Source organism: Lipotes vexillifer, unplaced genomic scaffold (genome assembly GCF_000442215.2).
Source record: "Lipotes vexillifer unplaced genomic scaffold, Lipotes_vexillifer_v1.1 scaffold442, whole genome shotgun sequence".
NCBI lineage: Eukaryota > Metazoa > Chordata > Mammalia > Artiodactyla > Lipotidae > Lipotes > Lipotes vexillifer.
The window spans coordinates 1,208,149-1,230,120 of record NW_006790311.1 but is presented as its reverse complement, the minus strand read 5'-3'; the positions used below and the strand labels follow the sequence as shown (position 1 = coordinate 1,230,120).

General features: G+C 41.3%; 1 protein-coding gene across 1 annotated transcript; it reads right to left on the bottom strand.

Moving 5' to 3' along the window:
* Nucleotides 1–18,904: 18,904 nt before the first annotated feature.
* PATE1 (prostate and testis expressed 1) lies at nucleotides 18,905–21,328 on the bottom strand. Its single transcript, XM_007463609.1, is given in 3 exon segments — nucleotides 18,905–19,038; nucleotides 19,815–19,985; nucleotides 21,277–21,328. Coding segments are annotated over 3 exon segments (357 nt in total).
* Nucleotides 21,329–21,972: the final 644 nt, after the last annotated feature.

Below are 21,972 nucleotides of genomic sequence, written 5' to 3'. Positions count from 1 at the left end.
GGCTCCTCTGTCCCTGCTGTTCAGTTACCTGTGTCTGTGAGCACCGCCGCAGCTGTGGGGCCAGAGGCATGTGGCTACCTTTCCTGATGCTACCAGGTTCTCTGGGGCTGCAGGCTCAGCCAAAGTGGCCAAGGACCCAGGATTGTAAGCAACACTTGTGCTGTTGCCCTGGTTCTGCCTCCTCTTTGTATTCCATCTTTTAGATATAAAGATGTTTGGGTTTTCTGGCATCCTGAGTGTGTTGGGAAGAGCTGCTCTGTTGAGTTGTGGATGTTTAACTGATCGAAGGGGAGAGACAAAGGATGCATCTCAATTCGCCATGATACTGATGTCAACACCATTATTTTTTAAATAAATATTCTGTAATTTGAAAGCCCACGATTGGCTGCAAAAGTATGAGCTGAAGTTTTGAATCTATTACATTGCTTTGGGAAGACCACCATTGTAGGCAGGGGATTTCTATATTGCTCTCTATGTGTGAAGAGAGATAGCAAGAGGATAATAATAATATTATACCCCCAAATGAGTCAGGAGTCAGAGAGGTGACTGTGTTGGTGTTACCATATGTGCAGGGTGATGGGGTAGCAGAATAGGTTGCTCATCTAGATACATAAATTTTCTGAAACACAGTGTAATAGTTTCTATGTCATTTCTTTATCTGATACATTCAAAACCTCCCAGGAAGTCTTTGCTCTAAATTCATATAACAAATATTATCTAAATTGTAAGATGCTTGTGATCTAAATGGCCTCTGTGGAAATGGAGAGAGAAGACAGCTAATCCAGGATGAACATGTTGTTCACAGTAATAGGAGCCTTCACAGTTGGCTACAATGTAGAGATAAAGGGATTCTTCTTACCCAGTACTATCTATCTCCCAATCAAGATTGGATGGGAAGAGTGACTTCTTTGAGAAAGCAAAGGCACTGTGAAGAAAAGAGAGTAAGGAAGGAGAGGCAGAGAGATTGCCAGTGACAGCAAAGGCATGTACATGGGAGAATCTGGGGAGGCAAGCAGTGGAAATCTTGATGGCAGTTTTTGAAACAGTATCAGGGAACTTCCTGATTAGAGGCAGTGCCTTCTCTTCCCTCCTTCTGAGACAGAAGCTCTCTATTACTCTCTTGCTGAGTTCCTGGCTCCCATCACTAACTGTAGTATGAGTGAGGGAGTTTTTGATTCTCCCCTCTACTGGAGGGTAATATATGAGTTCACATGATCTGGAGCCTTCAGAAGATCATTGAGTAATGGACCAAGCTCCTGTTACAGTGTGCTAAAGCTTGGGAAATTTTGCCTGACCTAGGCTTGGCTGGGAAATAGGGTGTCTCCCAAGAATCCTGACACTCCCTGCAGGCTCTCTCCTTCCTTTTACCCAACTACCTCCTCTTCCCCTCCCAAGCCACCTAGAGAACACTGCCAATTCCCAGAAGTTGGGAACATCTAGAAGGGCTCTGGTGGGTTGCCAGCATTCTCCAAGAGTTGGGAACTCTGTAAATGAAGAGGAGACACAAAGAGAGCCTCCCTAGCCATTAAATGCAAGCTTTTGGGACTCTATGCATTCTCTGACTCTTTCATAGACTGTGACCATCCAGAATTGTAGACTGGGGTCCAGTCTCACCCAGGAACAATTACAGAGCTCAGTGAACATCCTTGATGTTCACTCACCAAGGAAAACCGGACAGTCTGCTCTGAACCTGAGCCTCCATCTTCAAAGGTCATTCTAGAAGAAACTGTTCCTGATCTTGGGAACAGGAACACACAAGCCCAATCTAAGCCTTGGTGGCAGGTAAGGTTTAACAGGCCACTCTTTCAGCCACCGCCCCTGCCAGGTTCTTCCTCATCCCAAACCAGAGCTTTAGCTGCAGGCCCTATAGTCCACTGTCCTCTCTGGGCAGATGACACTTTCAGAGAGTGGCTTCTGCTGGCTGAGGTTTCTGACATCTCTTCTGGCTAGGAGGTCAAAGCTACTATGGAAAACTAGAAAAAGCACACCTGCTTCACTCTTGGCCTGGGGAAATAGAGATAATGGATCCCACAGTGTCATGTTTGCAAGTGTCAGCCACTTTCAAATGAACTTCTGAAGAAAACTGTATGAAGTTAAAGTCAGTGTTACCATTCTGGTGGGCATTGTACTTGGGGTTTTTTGGGTAAGCAAGAACAGACAGAATGCACAGCTAGGGGGCAGTATAACCTCTACTCCCTCTTCTCCAGCCTGACACGTCAAAGTCCCAGAAGCCTGTAGTAGGAAGGACACATGATGAGCATCCATTGTGACTGCAGTCCTAGAAAATAGGTTGGGGACTGTTGTTTGGGGTGGCTTGCAGGAGCCTCCCATCTGAACTCATCACTCCTAAAGTTGGTGGGCTACTATCAGAGCTCCGGACTGGAAGGCAATAGCTGGGGTGATGGGATGGGGCTTGAGAGAATGGTCTCAAGGCAAAGCCCTGTCTGCCTTAGAGACGGAGATCCTGGTGACTCATTCTAGGAAGAGTCTCAGGAGATGGGGTCATGGAGAAATCTTTTGGAGAAGTCCTTATGAAACAGTTAGTGGTTATTCCTGGCCTTCCCACAACTGATCCCTTTTCAGCTACGTCTCCTAAGCCCAACATGTAGTAGGAGCTCAACTGATGAAAAGTGGTGACTCAGAATCCATATCTGACTCCAAATTCATATTCCTTGTTTCTCCTACCGGTCAGACATGACTCCTGACCTGATAACTGAGAGGACATGGATCAGGATCTCCCTCTGCCTTTACACTGTGGTGAAATTTTAATTCAGTCCTGTTTCGTAGGTGTAAAATCAAGGCATTGGGCTATGTTGCTTCTATGCCCAACTCCTCTATTTTACCCTTGAAGCGTACCTTCAAGGCTATCCAAGGCTAGAAAGTTGAGAAGACGGTTAAAGGAGGGTAAGTGGGGCCAGGTCAGGAGGCGGATTTGGGCTGAATATAGAGGAGGAGAGGGTGGGTCAGTGGTTTCTGGGGTGAGATCCAGACATGCAGGGCGACATCCTTGATCCAGGCTGCTAGAGGGAGCAGGCGTCGGAGGCAGGTCTTAGCGTCAGGCAATCTGCTGGCCTGGGAGTGAGGCAGGTTAGAGGTCCTGGGGAAGAGACGTGACTGTTTCCCCACCACACACGTCCTTTCTCCTGCCTGGATGAGGGATCTAATGGAAACCCGTAGTAAAGTAAGTCTCTGCCTCCTCACGGACCGACCAGGGACAAGGTGATTCCACTCTCAGGTCTCCTCCCTGCTGAGCAAGCCCAGAGGCAGCACTTGTTTGAGGTTGGCTGAAATGCTTGAAGAGGATATTGCTAAATGCAGGAAACATTTGGGGAGAATTTTTGTTTTTATTTTATTTTCCCTTGCATCCCATGCCCTTTCACTGTCCTCCTACAGAGGCAAAGTAAACCCAACTTTGGGCTGACTACAGAGGAGCCTAATTTGGCCTCAAAGGCATTACTTTTCCTTCCTTCTGTAGAGATAGGAGATGGGAACGGCTTGTGCCCTGGATAGGACAGGAGCAGGACAGGACAGGACAGCAAGTCCCATAGCACCCCTGGTCTAGGAAAGAGCAGCAAGGAGCGGAACAGCCTTGAATGGGAGCCAGGGGTGGGGGGAGCCAGTGCAGGCCCTGGCCCCGGGAGAGGGGGAGTGCTGGGAACCAAGTTCTTGGGGCTCATTTAGAGGCGGGGAGGAAAGAGAGGATTGGAAATCATGTCCTCTTCCATCTGGGGCAAGGAGAGGTTCCCCAGGTATCTCAGGTCTGTCTGTGGCCCACAGTAAGGTCCCGGGGTGAGAGGTGTTGGAAGGCCAAGCATCTGGCAAAGCTTCTGGCTGAGTCAAAGGCAGGCTCAGGTATTAGCCTTTTGAAAGGGGTTTACCAGGGGATCAGCTCGTGAATCTCCTGAATCTCTACTTCTGGGCCTCACATTCTAGGAGGGGTAGTAAGGTAGAGCAATAAGGGTGCAAATTCCACAACAAAAACTCAGAATATCACATATATCATGTCAACTGTGATAGTCTTTAATAACATGAATGTGAGATATATGTACAGAAATAATATTATATGGGGATATGGCAAAATATTCACATTGTTATTCTCTGATTCGGGGACACAAAGAGAATTTTAATTACTTCTTAATAAGCTTGGTATAATTCCAAAATTTCTGTGACTTTTATTCTGAGAATAATGTTCAAAGTTGCCTGAACAAACACAGGGGAAAGACTTGGGTTGCATGAAGTTTGGGATTGAGGACCAGATTTTAATTATAATGCAGGAGCATCTTCCCAGGGAGAATAAAAGGCTCTTTGCTTGGAGTGGTGAGCTTAATGCTCTTAGCTCAGACCCCCTGGAACTTCCATCCATGTATTGCTGCCTGTGTCTCACACGTTCCAAATGCAAGACTTACAAAGGTGGTCCCTATGTGAATTACTTCCCTGACAATGGCCTGTAAGTTTTAAATCCCAGTCAGGCTTGTGGGACCCCTAGTTTCAGTGGGAGTTTGCCCAAGAATATTTTCTCTGCTAGCAAGAGAGAGATTCTTTTTTTTTATACGGAGACAGTATTTTTTTTACCCCTTCTCCCTCTCTCCCACTGTCATCTGCTGATTCAGGGTACATGTCACTCTAGAGCTCCAGCCCTGGGAACCCTTCTCCAGACTGTAGAGAGAAGGAGACAGCACGGTGGAGTGGAAAGATAACTGAATCAGACAGATGTGCGCCTTGTTACCTGGGGAAAGATATTCCAACTCTAAGCGCTCCTGGTCGTCAACTGTAAGATGAGGTCAATTATTTCCAACCTACGAAGCTGTTCAGAAAATTCAAAAGGTGAAGTGTATCACATGCCCAAAGAACGTTGGACACCCCGTAGGTCTTAATGTTTGTTCCTTCCCCTTTACCATTACCCACGTGTGAGTTTATTAAGTCCTAACAACTATATCAGCTACACCTCTGAGAGTTCCTGTTTTCACCTGTGCAGTCACAGAGGCACAGAGAAGTTCAGTAACTGATTTGAGGTCACACAGCAGGGAGGTACCACACTTGGGCTTCCATCCCAGGTGTTCAGGGAGTACTGTCAGAGTGAAGATTACGTGAGGGATCCTACTTGGGTAGAGCGTGTGTCTGGCTCTGGGAATGAGCCCACTCGGGTAAAGAGGACCCACACTCCCTCCCTCCCCAAGACAGGGGAGTCTGCCATCACCACTGCCTGTCTTCTCTGTCGTGACTACTAACTGCAAGGTGAAGGCCAGGAACTTCATCCTGCAGACTTGGAATTAGAGGCTGTCAGAACAGAGGCACCCTTCCCTTGTGCCTCTCAGGTGAACCATAACACTCGTGCCATCCTGTTTGTCATCAGATTTTTTTGATTCTCTGATATGTTCAAGGCACCATTCTAGGTACTGAGAAGAAAGCAGCGCAACACAGGAAACTCTTGCGTTTGTGGAGCTTTCGTTCTTGTGAGGGGAGAGAGATAAAACAACCATAAATAAGGAAAAGGTATAGAATGACAAACTGGTTTAAGTACTCTGGAGAAAAAAATCAAATAGGAAAGGGGCATGGGAAGTGTGGTAAGGGAGTTTTGTGTGTGCATATATATATCTGTATCCATATCTATATTTTCTAATACTGCCACATTCCCTTTCTAGTGAGTAATCCAAATATTTCTTCCTCTTTCTCCCCATCACCCCCAGTGTACGTCTCTCCACTGTAATCACTTATGATCTTTGTCTGCCTTGAATATTTTAACGAATAAAGCTGGAGGGAAGCTGAGGTCACTTTCCTTCCTGGGCTGTCCCATCCATCTCTCAGAGAGAGATGCTATACCAGGCAGTCAGACCATATCTGGGGAATCGGCTCTGATCCCAGTGACTCACTTTGTGAGGATGTAGTGCCTCTGGTGGTCATGCTGAGGTGAATGTCTGGGAGGGTTGTGGTACCTTAAAGGGCCTGAGAAACTCACTCACAGATGCTCAGTGACCCCAGCTTTGTTACAGCTGAGTGGACATCATGTGGATGTGGCCTTACACATGTTTTGTGTAGACCAACAAACAGAAATACAACCCTGTGAAGAGGTACTAGGGAGAGAGATTCGACACCAACATTAATTAGTATCTCATGATAGAGCTAACAAAAATGACATGGGACATCTGCCTGGTCTGAGTTCTAAGTGGTGGAAACGAAGACAGGATGTACTGTCTCTTGGGAACTCTGTAGAGAGGATTCAGGTGGTTTGACCTGAAATTTATGATTTTGTGATTCTGGTGGGATGCCTGAGGGCAGGTGATGGGGATAAAAAAAGCTGGAGCCTCCCACTGGGACCTTCTCAGGAATGGGCCCCAGGATGTTCCAGTTGCTTCTGCTGGGCATATTCACAGTGCTCTTCATGAAAGAGTAAGGCCTGGTGAGGGTGGCACTCGGGTGGGCAAATGGGTGGGCAGAGAATGTATGGGGAGGAAGACAGGGATTTGGTGACTTGACTCTTGGGGCTGGTGTGAAGTGCTTCAAGGAGAATTTTTCTTCTTCTCTTTACAGGAGACAGAGTCCTGACATTGAAATGTACGGTGTAGTTCATTTTCAGTTCCTGGGTAAATAATGCCACAATGAGAGGGGACATTTTTTAGTTCTTTACACATCACCTCTCTACCCTCCCTGACTACCCACCACTCTCCTCACTCACTGTTCTAGGGTCTTCTTTCAGCCCCCAGCCTTGGGTGGGGGGCACTCCTTAACTTCTTGAAGGGAGTAATGACCCCCTGACAGGAGCTGGGAGGGGTGTCAGCATCCTTGTGAGTGTGACACCACCCATGTATAAATGTTTACAGGTGGGGGCAGGCTTCTGGAGCAGAATCCCTCTCCCTAGAATTCTGCATCAAAGTTTTCCTCTCTTTCTTTAGTTTTTCGATTTTGCAATTATTGTAAAGATTTTAATGGAATGCAGTGTCGCACACCTATGAAGCAGTGTTGGAAGTTTAATTTATTGCTATATAACAGGAGTTGTACCACAGACCACTTTTACTTTACTGATCATGTTACAGGTAAGCAGGGGTAGAAAGAGACAAAAAATATTACCAGTGGTGCCCACAGTCCCTGAACTCAAGCTGTGGAGGGAGACTGGGACCAGGGGAGGGTGAGGAAAGTGGGATTCTCCATACACAGACCTGGGATGGAAGCTGTATGGGGGGCAGATGTCTTTTGCCTGGTCCTATTTAGAGAGACACAGATGAGGTGCAGACACAGCCTTGGGGCTCATTCCTGTGTATAGAAAACTTTGAGGTTCTGGGGAGAAGTCATCGCTAAGAAGATGGTGAGAGTAAGCAAGGTGGTCACATATGCTTTTCTCTTCTCTTTTGGGAGACATCTCTACTGTTACTCAGCACTATCTTGCAGGCCTTGTGAAGAGGGAGTGTTCAAAGTATTTCATGACTTAGTGAGAGAAACATTGCTGTAATCATGACAACAGGTTAATGATGGAAGCTCTCTCCCAGAAAAGTCAAAGATATTTGGACTAGAAGGAAAGGAAAGTATACATGATACTGAACAGGTTAGCTACAAATAAAATGATTAACATTTTGAAACCATCTCTCCCAGTAATTTTTGCCCTTCCCTTACCCAATGGCAACATCATCTTACGTTTTCTTTTTGTTAATAATGTTTTGTTTCTTTATTAAAAAATGTATCAAGAGTAGTTTGAAAAGTGCTTGCTTCTCATTATATAACTTATAATATGGATTGAGCATCTTATCTATGTTTAGCAAATTGTCATACTCCTTTCTAAGTTTAAATCAGCTTCCAAAATTTTATTCTTTGTGCTGTCAAATGTCATGAAACATCTCTGAGAATTCCTTCAATGTGAAGTTTTTCAACAGCATCACTTCCTTAGAGACACATTCATCCTTTACAACTATTTTCCTCACTTAAAACTTTATATTCACCTTCACTAAGTTCTGCCTCCTGCGTATCTAGAACTGTTTCTTGAATGGCAGCAGTGTCAGCACTCCCATGGTCATCTTTATCTTTTAACTCCATTTACATTCTATGCAAATCCTGCAGTTTTTGCACAGGATAGTCTCTTACTACTGTGCAAAACAAGGACTGCCTGTAATTCTTTGAATATGGGTGCAAATTTCACAGTTGCATCCTTATCTGCACTTGTAGCTGTACCAGGTATCTTAACGTTAATCAATTCATGTTGACTTCTGAAACAATGAAACCAGCCTTTACTGGCAGTAAACAGATGTCCTTGTAACTACCATTTTCCTTCAGTGTAGCAACTAACTTCAATGCCAAACTGATTGGGATTTGTTTTTGATTGCGTCCTCAATCCAAAATAGAAGTAAATGCTCCAGTTCAACCATGAGCGGCTTTCTGTTCCTACTGCAATTTAAACTAAGGGATGTTGAAGCAACTTGTTTTTATATTCATTCAGTCTTTTAAAATATGTTTTGTCTTGTAGCTTCATGTGGGCCTAGGTCTCGTCCTATCTTTGCTTTGCTGTGGCTATTTTCAAATCTTCTAACCACATCTAATTTCACTTCCAGTGTTATCACTTTTCATTTTTTTGTTCTGTCATATTTGTTGACTAATTCCCTCTTTTGATCATCCATTTTTGTAAAATGTCTCATGGGTTTATCACTGGGAGACAAGGAGGCGACACAACTACATGCATTACTATCTGTGTGTAACTAATAGATGTTCAGTGACCAATCACCAAGACTTTGGAAGAAGTGATGTAACTGTTACTGTTTATGATGCACATCTTTTATTTGCATAATGATTTTGGAATAAAGAGCTAGTAGCAAAGTTTATGCAATAGTTCACAGTTAATATTGTTACAACTAAAAGTTCAGCCTCATGGTTGGGGGACAGGTGTTGTTTAACTACACTGTGAAAACTGATATTCGTGCATGTTGAAATGTTGCAAAGGACTACCTGTATCTTATTATATGAATCTTAGCTATATATTTATATACACATATATATTATTCTAGGGTTTGTAGTATTCCTCCTGATATGCAGGCTTATGATGGTTATTAGTTTCTACCATATTCTATTTCTATAAAGAAGAAAATATTTTAATATACAAATTAATTTTAAAATATTTTCAATTTATGTATGCTGGAATTTCCCCCAAATTGTATCGGGTTAGAATGAATATTATACTTTAACATCTTTCAAAGTAGAAAATATGGTAGATTCTTCCATTCAGGGTTGTTTAATTAGTTTATATGAATAGAGTGGAGATACTAGCAGCAGGTTGCACATGTGAAATGATTCATGGGGGACTTACTGTGATGTGTGGTTAGTGTCTAGAATGGTCTCAAATGTTAAAACTAGAAACTAAGAGGAAGTGTCACATTAATAAAGAGATACAACGTGAGGAAGGTAACTGGTAGCAGGAAGAGTAGCAGGTACACACTGAGTGATACAGATGGAGACCGACTGTCACACATTTATAGCTAAGCTTGAAGTAAAGATTCCTAAAGCACTGTGGCAAAGCCCCTAGAGTTTCATCATATCCAGAAGGCTCCAGGTCTGGTCTTCCTGAGCCTGTCCTGTATGTTTCCCATCTTGGACTTTCATGAGATTCTGACTCCCCTTTGCCCCATGTTACAACACCTCATCACCCCCTAATTTTCAACTCCATTCTTTATATTTTACAGAACAAACAACAAACAACTGGGAAGTAGAGGGAACAGTGAGGGAGGCCAGACCCTGAGCAAGTGCAGTAGTTCTAGATTCAGGTCCAGAATTCTCTTCCAGCCAAAGATCCCTTGGTTGGTGGTGGACCTAAGCTGGCAAAACTGATCAAAGGAGACAAACCAACTGTATGGAACTTTCAATCTGGAGGGTTATTAATATCAGGAAAAACAGGGTTTCTTTTGTATAAATGTGTGTAAAAATCATAGATTTCCAATAGAAATGTGTTCATTATTGAAAATTTGTCAGGAAATCACATCTCAAAACTTTTGATTGCAAATTTTATACAAGTTGCACTTGTATTGCAATCCAGGAACCTGGCTCTGAAACCTCATAGGCTCTTCCAATCTGACTTTATGTTTTAATGGACTGGGCTCTAAAACAATTGGTGAATGTTTCAAAACATGCCTTGTGAGTATTTAACACATGTATATGGATTTCTTGATTTATGCTGGTAAGGTGCTGCTAGTGGTGACAAAGAGAAACTGGAAAAATGAAAAATTATTTTTACTCTTTCATATAATTATTTGTTGTTCTATTGTGGATTTGCTGGGGCAGGGAAACCTGCCCATGGGCCCTCACGCAGAGGTACCAGCCACCAGGAAGGATGTTATGAGCTGCAACTGGGAAGAGGTTGTGAGTCAGGAGGCTGAAGGTGTTTGCTGTGGAGTTCTTGGGTTGATTTTAAAGCTTTGCTTAGGACTGTCTAGGTAGGACTATGGTCTCTCAGGTGGGACAAGTTGGAGGCTAGCAGTATAGTTTATGAATTTCCATTATAAAAAAGGCAGAACAAGTAAGATAGTAAAAAGAAGATGCCATATAAAAAATTCAGGGTCTACTAGAATAGCCTAAGCCCTCAAAGATCTCAGAAATATAGAAGTACGCCATTAACATTCCTTCTGCAAAAATCGAGCTACATTCTGTGCAAGAAAGGAGCTGTAGGTAGAAATGAAATTGAGCAGGGTAAAAAGACAAAGGAATAGGCAAAAGTTCAATTATTGGTAGGAGAAGAAACGAGGTAGCAAGTCCTGGAAATTATTATGGAGGTTTCTTTACAAAGATAAAAATCAATTAACTACTTTGCTTTCGGTGCATTCAAGAGATCAAGCTAGGAAATCTCCCCTGGTCCACTTCCATCCCCGACATAAGAATGCTTCCATACTGGAAAAATACCTTTAATTTAAATATGTATGACATAAAAAGACTGCAAATGAACCTCATATAATAATATGTAAGAAAAGTAAATTGAATACCATATTAGGGAAAACAAAACAATACCGGAAGAACATGTCTCTAAAATAGAAACTCAATGTGACATTTCAAAGTTAACCAAAAGAAAAGAAATGAGGGAAATAATAGAAACTATGAAAAAGCAGCATAAATCAAAATAAAAATAGGTTCAAAGCCTTCTTTAAATGTCAATGGACTAAACACTCCAATCTAAAGATATAGAGTGGCTGATTGGATGAAAACAAGCCTCAACAAATTTAAGAGGATAAAAATCATACCAAGCATTTTTTCCAACCACAATGGTATGAAACTAGAAATCAATTACAGAAAGAAAGAGGGGAAAACCACAAACACATATATACTAAACAACATCAAAATAAAAAAACCAATGGGTCAATGAGGAAATCAAAGAGGAAATCAGAAAATACCCTGAGACAAATGAAAATGGAAACACAATTTTCCAATATCCATGGGATGCAAAAAAAAAAAAAAAAAACACTTCTTAGAGGGAAATTTATAGTGATACAGGCCATCCCAAATAAACAAGAAAAAACTAAAATAAGCAACCTAAACTACCACCTAAAAGAAAAAGAAGAATAAACAAAGCCCAAATTGAGCAGAAGGAAATAATAAAATCAGAGAGGAAATGAATAAAATAGAGACCAAAAAGAAAAACCAATAGGAAACCCTCCCCCCTAAAAAAAAAATAGAAAAAATAATCAATGAAACCAAGTGCTGGTTTTTTGAAAAGATAAAAAGAATTGGGCTTCCCTGGTGGCACGGTGGTTGGGAGTCCGCCTGCCGTTGCGGGGGGCGCGGGTTCGTGCCCCGGTCTGGGAGGATCCCACGTGCCGCCGAGCCCCCTAAACAGTTGAAAATCCTCGTACTGCTATCTCTGCTGTTAGAAAAAAAAAAAAAAAAAGAATTGACAAACCTTTATCCAGGCTTATGAAGAATAAAAGAGAGAGGGCTCAAATGAACAAAATAAGAAATTAAAGAGGTGAAATAATAATCAATACCATAGAGATACAAAAAATCATAAGAGAATACTATGAACAGTTATATGCCAACAAATTGGACAACCTAGAAAAAAATGGACAAATTTCTAGAAACATACAAGCTGCCATGACTGAATCAAGAAGAAGCAGGCAATTTGAAGAGGCAGATCACAAGAAGTGAAATTGAATTTATAATAATAATGATTAAAAACCTCCCAGGAAATAAAAGTCCAGGACCAGGAGGCTTCACAGGGGAAGTCTACCAAACATATAGAGACATACTTATCCTTCTCAAACTATTCCAAAAAAAAAAAAAATGAAGGGGAGGGAACACTGCCAAATTCACTTTATGATACCACCAACATCCTGATAGCAAAACCAGGCAAAGATACTACGAAAAGGAAAATGTCAGGCCAATATATTTGAGGAATATAGATGCAAAAATTCTCAACAAAATATTAGCAAACCTAATCCAACAGTATATAAAAAGGATCATACACTGTGACCAAGTTGGATTTATTCCAGGATCACAAGGATGATTCAGCTTTCACAAATCAATCAATGTGATACACCACATTAATGAAAGGATGGATAAAAATCACACAATCATCTCAATAGATGCAGAAAAAGATTTGACAAAATTCAACATCCATTCATGATAAAAACTCTCATCAAAGTTGGTATAGAGAGACCATATCTCAACATAATAAAGGCCATTTATGACAAGCCCACAGCCGACATCATATTCAAGTGAAATCTGGGACTTCCCACTAAATTCAGGAACACGACTAGGTTGCCCACTCTCACCACTTCCATTTAACAGAGTATTGGAAGTCCTAGCCCAAGCAATCAGACAAAAAAAAGAAAAATACCCAAATTGGAAGGGAAGTGTCATTATTTGCAGATGACATGATAACTTCATATAGAGAACCCTAAAGTCTCCACCCAAAAATAGTACTAATAAATGAACAGAACTAATAAATGAATTCAGCAAAGCTGCAGGATACAAGATTAATAAACAAAAATCTGTTTCTTTTCTATACACTAACAATGAAGCATCAGAAAGAGAAAGTAAAAAGACAATTCCATTTAAAATCGCACCAAAAAGAATAAAATACCCAGGAATAAACTTAACCAAGGAGGTAAAAGACCTATACTCTGAAAACTATAAATCATTGATGAAGGAAATTGAAGATCATACAAATAAATGCAAAGATATCACATGCTCTTGGATTAGAAGAATCAATATTATTAAAATGACCATACTGCCCAAAGCAATCTACAGATTTAATGCAATCCCTATCAAAATACCCAGGACATTTTTCACAGAACTAGAACAAATAATCAAAAATTTATATAGAACCACAAAAGACCTTGAATTGCCAATGTGATTGTGAATAAAAAGAATAAAGCTGGAGGTATAATCCTCCCAGACTTCAGACTATACTACAAAGCTATAATAATCAAAACAATTGATATTGGCACAGAAACAGACACATAGATAAATGGAACAGAATAGAGAGCCCAGAAATAAACTTAGGCCCCTATGGTCAATTATCTACAACAAAGGAGGAAAGAATATACAATGGAGAAAAGACAGTCTCTTCAGCAATGGTGCTGGGAAAACCAGACAGCCACATGTAAAACAATGAGATTAGAACATTCTCTCATGCCATATACAAAAATAAAATGGTTTAAAGACCTAAATGTAGGACATGAAACCATAAAGCTCCTAGAAGAGAACATAGGCAGAACACTTCTTAGTCGAAATTGTAGCAATAATTTTGGAACAGTCTCCTAAAGCAAGAAATAAAAGCAAAAATAAACAAATGGGACTGATTTAACCTAAAAGCTTTTTCATGGCAAAGTAAACCACTGACAAAGTGAAAAGACAATCTATGGATTGGGGGAAAATATTTGCAAAAGATGTGACTGACAATGGGTTAGTGTTCAACATATACAAACAGCTCGTACAACTCAATATCAGAAAACAAACAACCTGATTAAAAAATGGGCAGAAGACCTAAATAGTCATTTTTCCAAAGAAGACATACAAATGGCCAACAGACACATGAAAAGATTCTCAACATTATTAATCTTCAGAGAATGCAAATTAAAACCACAATGAGATATCACCCCACACATGTCAGAATGGCTATTGTCAAAAAGAACACAAATAACAAATGCTGGTGAGGTTGTAGAGAAAAGTGGGCCCGCTGCTTCTGGGAGTGTAAATTGGTGCAGCCACTGTGGAAAGTATTATGGAGGTTTCTCAAAAAACTAAAAATAGAACTACCATATGACCCAGCAATTCCGCTCCTGTGTATATATCTGGAAAAAACAAAAACACTAATTTGTAAAGATACATGCACCCCAGTATTCATAGCAACATTATTTACAGTAGTCAAGATATGGAAGCAACTTAAGGGTCCATCAGCAGATGAATGGGTAAAGAAGGTTACTTAGCCATAAAAAAGAATGAAATTTTGCCATTTGCAGTAATGTGGATGGACTTGGAAGGTATTATGCTAAGTGAAATAAGTCAGACAGAGAAAGACAAATACTGTGTGATATCACTTATATGAAGAATCTAAAAACTACAGCAAACTGTAAATATAACAAAAATGATGCAGACTCACAGATATAGAGGACAATCTAGTGGTTACCAGTGGGAGGAGGGAAGGTTGGAAGGGCAATATAAGGGTAGAGGATTAAGATGTACAAACTATTATGTATAAAGTAAGCTACAAGGATATATTATACAACACAGGGAATATAGCCAATACTTTATAATATGTATAAATGGAATATAACCTTTAAAAATTGTGAACCACTATATTGTACACCTGTAAATTATATAATACTGTACATCAACTATATCTCAATTTTTAAAAAGATATGAGGCAAAAGAAAAAGATAAATTGGAATATGTCAAAATTAAAAATTCTGTGCACCAAAGGACAGAATCAACAAAGTGAAAAGGCAACTCATGGAATGGCAAATTGTATACCTGATAAGAGATCATATTCAGAATGTATTAAAAAAAAAAACTCCTATAACACAGCAACAAAAAAGACAGCCAGCTGTTTAAAATGTGGACAAAAGGACATGAATTCCTCCAAAGAAGATACACAAATGGCCAATAAGCACATGGAAAGGTGCTCAACATCACTAATCATTAGGGAAACGCAAATAAAAGCCACAATGAGGGCTTCCCTGGTGGCACAGTTGTTAAGAATCCACCTGCCAATGCAGGGGATATGGGTTTGAGCCCTGCTCTGGGAAGATCCCACATGCCGCAGAGCAACTAAGCCCGTGCGCCACAACTACTGAGCCTGCGCTCTAGAGCCCATGAGCCACAACTACTGAGCCTGAGTGCCACAACTACTGAAGCCCGCATGCCTAAAGCCTGTGCTCTGCAACAAGAGAAGCCACCGCAATGAGAAGTCTGCGCACCGCAAGGAGGAGTAGCCCCCACTCGCCACAACTAGAGAAAAGCCCGCATGCAGCAACGAAGACCCAACGCAGCCAAAAATAAAAATAAATAAATAAATTTATATTAAAAAACCCACAATGAAATAACCCTTCACACCCATTAGGATGGCTACTAACATAAAAACAGAAAATGACAAGTGTAGGTAAGGATGTGGAGAAATTGGAGCTCTAGTACACTCTGGGCGGGAGTGTGAAATTACGTAGCCACTGTGGAAAACAGTACGGCAGTTCCTCAAAAATTTAAACATAGAATTACTATATGATCTAACAATTTCACTTCTGGATATATACCCTAAAGAATTGAAAGCAGAGACTTGAACAGCTACTTGTACACCTGTGTTCATTGTAGTATTATTTGCAGTAGCTAAAAGGTGGAAGTAACCTAAATGTCCATCAATGGATGATGAATGGATAAACAAAATGTGGTATATACCTACAATAGAATATTATCTGGCATTAAAAAAGGAGGGATGGGCTTCCCTGGTGGTGCAGTGGTTGAGAGTCCACCTGCCGATGCAGGGAACACGGGTTTGTGCAGGGAGTGTTCGCTTCGCCTCAGGGGAGCTAAGGAATACCTAGTAAAAAAAAAAAAAAAAAAAAAAAAAAAAAAAAAAAAAAGGAGGGAAATTCTGGCACATTCTACAGCATAGGTGAACTTTGAGGACATTATGCTAGTGAGATAAGTCAGTCACAAAAGGACAAACACTGGATGATTGCACTTCTGTGAAGTGTCCAATGTAGTCAAACTCAGAAACAGAAAGTGGAATGTGCTGCCAACAGATGGGGAGTATTGTTTGATGGATACAGAGTTTCGGTTTTGTAGGATGAAAAAGATGGATGTAGGATCCATGTAGAGATGGATGGTTGTGATGGTTGTATAGCAACATGAAAGTACTTAATGCCACTGAACTGTATATTTTAAGATGACTAAAATGGTAAATTTTGTTTTATGTATCTTTTACCACAATAAACAACAACAACACAGTGACAATAGTAGCACAAGAAGCAGAAGTGAGCAAATGGAATCAAATTCTTACAGTGTTCTTGGGTTGCTAATAAGGTGGTAAATATACTAATTTAAGGTAGACTGTAAAGAGTTAAGTATGCATAACTATTAAAAGAATTATTAAAGAATGTATAATTAAAAAGGTAATAGAGGGGCTTCCCTGGTGGCGCAGTGGTTGAGAGTCCGCCTGCCGATGCAGGGGACACGGGTTCGTGCCCTGGTCTGGGAAGATCCCACGTGCCGCGGAGCGGCTGGGCCCGTGGGCCATGGGCGCTGAGCTTGCGCGTCCGGCGACGGGAGAGGCCACGACAGTGAGAGGCCCACATAACACAAAAAAAAAAAAAAAAAAAAGGTAATAGAGAAGATAAAATGACGAATACTAGATTAATCTTAAAGGGTCCAAGAAAGATAAGAATGAGAAAATATTCTATAGTTGCAAAAAATACAAAATATTTTTTGTCATAAAACAGGTTCTGATAAATAAATACATTGAGAACATCCACAAAGTATCATTCTTATTCTTTTATCCATGGGGAGAAAGTTATAAAAAAAATTTTTTTATTATGTTTTTTCCCTTACCAAAAGATTCTTTTAAGAACCTTGTCTTCAAAGATTGTTGCACTCGTCTATGAAACCGGCTATCTTAACTAACAGTCTGCTATGCCAGAAATAAAACTTAGACATGACTTTTTCTGAATTTATATATTGTTCTAAGTTTCTTTGTTAAGACTTTGGCATTTATTCTTTCTTCCTTTATGCTTTTCATGCTCTTTCTTACAGGAAGTGCTTAAAGATCTGTCATCTTTCATAGTCTTTAACTTATGTTTTACTATATATAACTTATGTTTTACTATATTTAGCTTATGTTTTTCCTTATTTCTTAGGTCTGTACTCTGTAAGCCTTTCTATTCTATGGTCATCTTTTCTACATCTTCTTCTTTCTTACTGTATTCTGGGAGAGTTCCTCATTCTGGTCTTCCAAGTGCCTGATTCTTTGCTCATCTTTTTCAAGAAATACGTATAACATTTCATCTATTGTGGGCTTTTTTTTATTTGTTATATTTTATACGAAATATTCCCACCTGTTTATTTTTTATTATTTTGTTTCAACTTGCATGTTTAATTATCTCTTTATATTTTCATTCTTGCTTTAGATACCATGAGGACAGCGGTCATGGCTACGGTATCCTAAGGTCCAGCTGTGCCTTAAATACAGGACTTTTAAAATAAATATTTGTTGGCGAAATTAAAGAAGGGTTTGGAGACGAGAGAAAGAAGAAAACACAATATGGGTATGGAAGAAATGTAACTTTCTTTATGATATTTTTATAATATTAATTAATCACCCTTTTCAGGCCTTATCCTACCAGTTTGTTAGGAATCAGTAATCAATCCTTATGAGCATACATTTTCCAACCCCTATTTTTTCCCAGGAAGGGAAAAAGAGGAAAGGAAGGGAAGGAGCAGGGAAAAGAATTGACCTATCCTCTTTCTTTTCTGAAGCAATTTGGGCATTCAGTGAAAGTGCTAGGTTCTGTAACAACCTGCAGGATGTATGTGCTAGAACTGTACAAGAGGAAGACCCGAGCGTGTGGGAGGCGGAGGTGGAGGGTGAGGAAGGGCATCTGGTCATGGGGACAGCTCTCCACAGAGGTTGCTGCTGAGATGTCTAGTGGACAGACCCACATGGCTTACCTCAGACCCCACAGATCTCAGCTTCCTCCATGCCACGCTGCAGGCATGGGAATATTTATGTGGCTACTTCTGGTCTCATCTCCTTGGAAGCATACTACAGCTCTTCCCTGTCTAGGGGTTGATGCCTTCCTATGAGTTTGCCAGGGAAGCAGAGTGCAAATACTATCTCTAGAATTCCAGGCATGCCTTCTCCTTTTCTTCTCCAACCCCCAACTCCATAGAGGGTCTCATTCTACAAGGCAGAAAATCTTTTTCTCTTCATGGCTCTGGTACAAATTTCTTTCTATATTCTTCCTTGCTCCTCTCTCAGGGAATAGCATTCATGAACAAAATTTATGAAGACTTAAGTCATCTCTTTTCACGTTGCCCCCTCCCTCCCCATGAGGCCAGAGTTACAAGCTTTGATTGGAGTGAGTTAAGAAGAACAATACCAAGAGAAAAAATGAAAATATTCTGTCACAGAAGGAAGGGAAGGAGCAGGGTAAAGAACTGACCTATCTTCTTCCTTTTCTGAAGCAACTTGGGTATTCAATGAAAGCGCTAGTTTCTATAACAACCTGCAGGATGTGTTGATCTTGTGTTCAAGGTGTTCCCTACCCCTCACCCTGCCAGGGGCCAAGGCAGAGAATCTATTGATAGAAAAAGAGAGGGCTTTTTCTTACATACGCAGAAGGCAGAGCCATATGTTTGCAATCTGAAATGTGCTTTTTTAGAAAATCATTGTGAAGAGGTGGCACCAACAATGTCACCCACCCAGAGACTGGAGCCAGAAAAGGACCAGTCATTTCTAGAGGTCTTCGTTGCACAAGTCACGGCTCCTGCAGCACCTGAAGTTCACCAGATAGACACTCCATTTTATATTGTTCACATTAGCACAGTTCTTTAGGCAGCCCCTAAAGGTTAACCAGGGTGTACCATCATCTGCAGAAGGAGGAGAAACAGATCAGCAAAGAGGTTTCTGGAAAAACAAACAAAAAAACACCTTCTTTCCAGCCTGCACCAGCATACAAAAACAACCTTGTGTAGTTCAAGGCTCGGTTATTCAAATGTGAAGAATCGGAAGATGTTGGAATTTGGGGGTTTCCCAAAAGAAAAGCAATAGCAGAGTAGTTAAAAAAAAAAATTCCTGGATATGGGGGTGTAATGACAGCAGCAATTCAAGGATTGCCCAAGCTGGATGTTTCCAATGGGAATGTTAACCCTGGTTTAAGTAAGTGTTAGAAATACTAAGGAATCGCTCAGCACAAAGGCTAGGAAAACTGAGAAATCATGATGTTTAGTCTTACCCATGAAGAGCCATTTAGTCAATATTTATTGCTAACACTGGCCCCTCTATTTTCACAGTTTAAAACCACCCACAAGGAGGTCCAGGCAGGGACAAAGACAAAGAACTGCCCTCCTCACTCCAACATCCACCTGTTCTCCACTGGCCGTATTGTGCCTCTCCTTTCCCCTCAGTTAAGTCTCCTCTGTTTTCTTCAGGCTTCTCAAAATATTGATTCCATAGCTACAGACCCCCACCACCTAGAGACTACCTCTATCTATTTTTCATTATGGCACGCGATGGGGTAGAGATAGTCAGTCATCCCAGAGTTGAGACTGCCTGAGCTAAAGTAAGGACCCACCTTTTTACTATGACTAATGTATCCCTGTCTGCTTCCTCTGCCCCTTCCTCCTTCCCTAAACCCAAAACTTACTTCTGAAAATCCTCCCAGTTGTGCAAGCCTCTTCCATTGTTGCAGTACATATTCCTCTGCCTCTGGAACACTTCTCTCCTGGAAACTGGAGGTGGCACATCCTACACTGAATAATTTCTATAATTTGGGCCAGAGAGTAGGGAAGTCGAAGTGAGAGAGGGTCTCACACTGCTATAAAAGGACCCACCTTCCCTTTCAAATTTGAAGTCTGCTGGGAGCCCCGAGGGCTTTGTCAGAGACTCATTAAACATGGGCATCTACCTCTATTAAAATAGGCTAAGTCAAAAGAGGGGCTAAAGTTTATGGTCTCAGAAGTTTTAGCCTGTAAAACAGGTGGAGGGTTAAGGAAAAGGGGAACAAAATCAAAACTGAGATAATCAGGTCCGGTCCTCTTCATACTCACCAGGAATATGGTATTCACCAACAAATAGTTCAGGGACTGTGCTGGCAAAGAGAAATAAAACATATCTGCAATTTTCTCTAAGATTTACCCTTGCCTAGGGTCACTGTAAGCCTTGTAACACATGAGGCCCATCTTGCTCTCTTAACCTGGAGCCACTCTAGGCTCTTATGTCCCTCCAAAGCCTAGTCCCCCCGTCTCGTGGCATATCTGCACCTCTCCCTCTTTTCAATTCTCTTCACCTCTAGAGGGCCTCTCAGCCTCCCCTACCCATCTCTTAGGATACAGCACAGACTCAAAGGAAAAAGATAAATGCACATTTTTTGTGTGTGTGCCTCATTCCCTTCTTTTTAATTGACCTATGTGGCGTTCTTACCTACATGCGCCTGGAAGCTGACGAGGGGGAAAGCATCTGAAATCCATGAAATTGCTACACTTTGGATTTAGCCAGCTAGTGCCTTAAAAATCAACATTCCACTTCCCCCTTTCCCTTTTTCTTGTTTTTTAATACACTCATCCTTAGCCTTGTCAACTGCTGCTCATGTTTTTTCATCAGACTTAAAATCAGCTCCCTTCTCAGCCCGATCCTGCTGGAAGAAGTTGTTGAGTGTTGAAATTCAAGGTCTATCTTTGGATTCCTTTCAACCCTCAGTGCTCAGCCTGCCCCTTTCATCTCCTCCCTCCCCCCAAATTCCCCATCCCACACCACTGATCCATTTCTACTCACTTCCATGTTCTTTGTCTGCAAATGACCCGTACAGTACTGTTGGAAAAAAAAAAAAAAGATACACTCTCTGAAGACCTCATTTTAAAAACCTCACCTCACAGCTTCTGTGAAAATCTTTTCAATTCCTTTATAATCTACCTGTTTCCTTCTGCACGGGCAGACTAAGACTTTGGTGAAGGTCCCAGGGACATGATGCGTTGTGGACAAAAGTCATGGCATCAGAATGACAGCTTCTGTTACCATATGGCTCTCATAAGAGAACTTCTGTCATGTGAACCCCGACCCATTCCAGGATCCTGGACACGTCTCTCCAGCTGTCAACCATAGGGACTCACCTCTAAAGCAGCAGAGGAGGATGGGGAGTCCTAGCAGGAGGGAGTTGTCCATTTTGGAGGGAGAAAACAGCAGGTTAGAGCAGGAAGCTGCAAGGTGCCTGTATATATCTACCAGGTTGGGCTTCCCCAAGAAGGGCTAGGGGTGGGGACATTGCGGAAGTCCTTCAAAGGCATTTCCTGCTCCTAGGGACTCTAAAATTTTTTATTTTTGGCAAATTGTGGGGAAGAGGGACTGCCTAGGTAAGTCCTGGGCCCAAATTATTTCAGTCCTGGCATTCAGGATTTTTGATGCCATGTTCTGGCATCTGGTCTTTTCATTATACCACACTGTGGGAGAATACAAGGATAAATCCAGGCTAGGTGGGTTGGATTCAGAGGCATTTACACTGAGATGCTCATTCAAGCTGAGAGAATATATGAGTGTAAATAATTGGAATGCAGGAAGTCCAAAAGAGGGCTAAGCACAGAGCCTTTAAAACTCAGTACTATAGGGAATGGAGAAGAGAGGTGGAGAGATTAGATTCAGACACATTGACAGAGGATACTCATGAAGGAAATAGTTTCCCACTGTCAATCATCCTGGAACAAATTAAACCCTGGGGTAGAGAATGAGAGCTGAGGAGGAAACTGCTTCCCGTACTTGGAGTTCCCGGTGGTTGAGACTTAAACTTTTACTAAGAGAGAGCTTTGAGATTA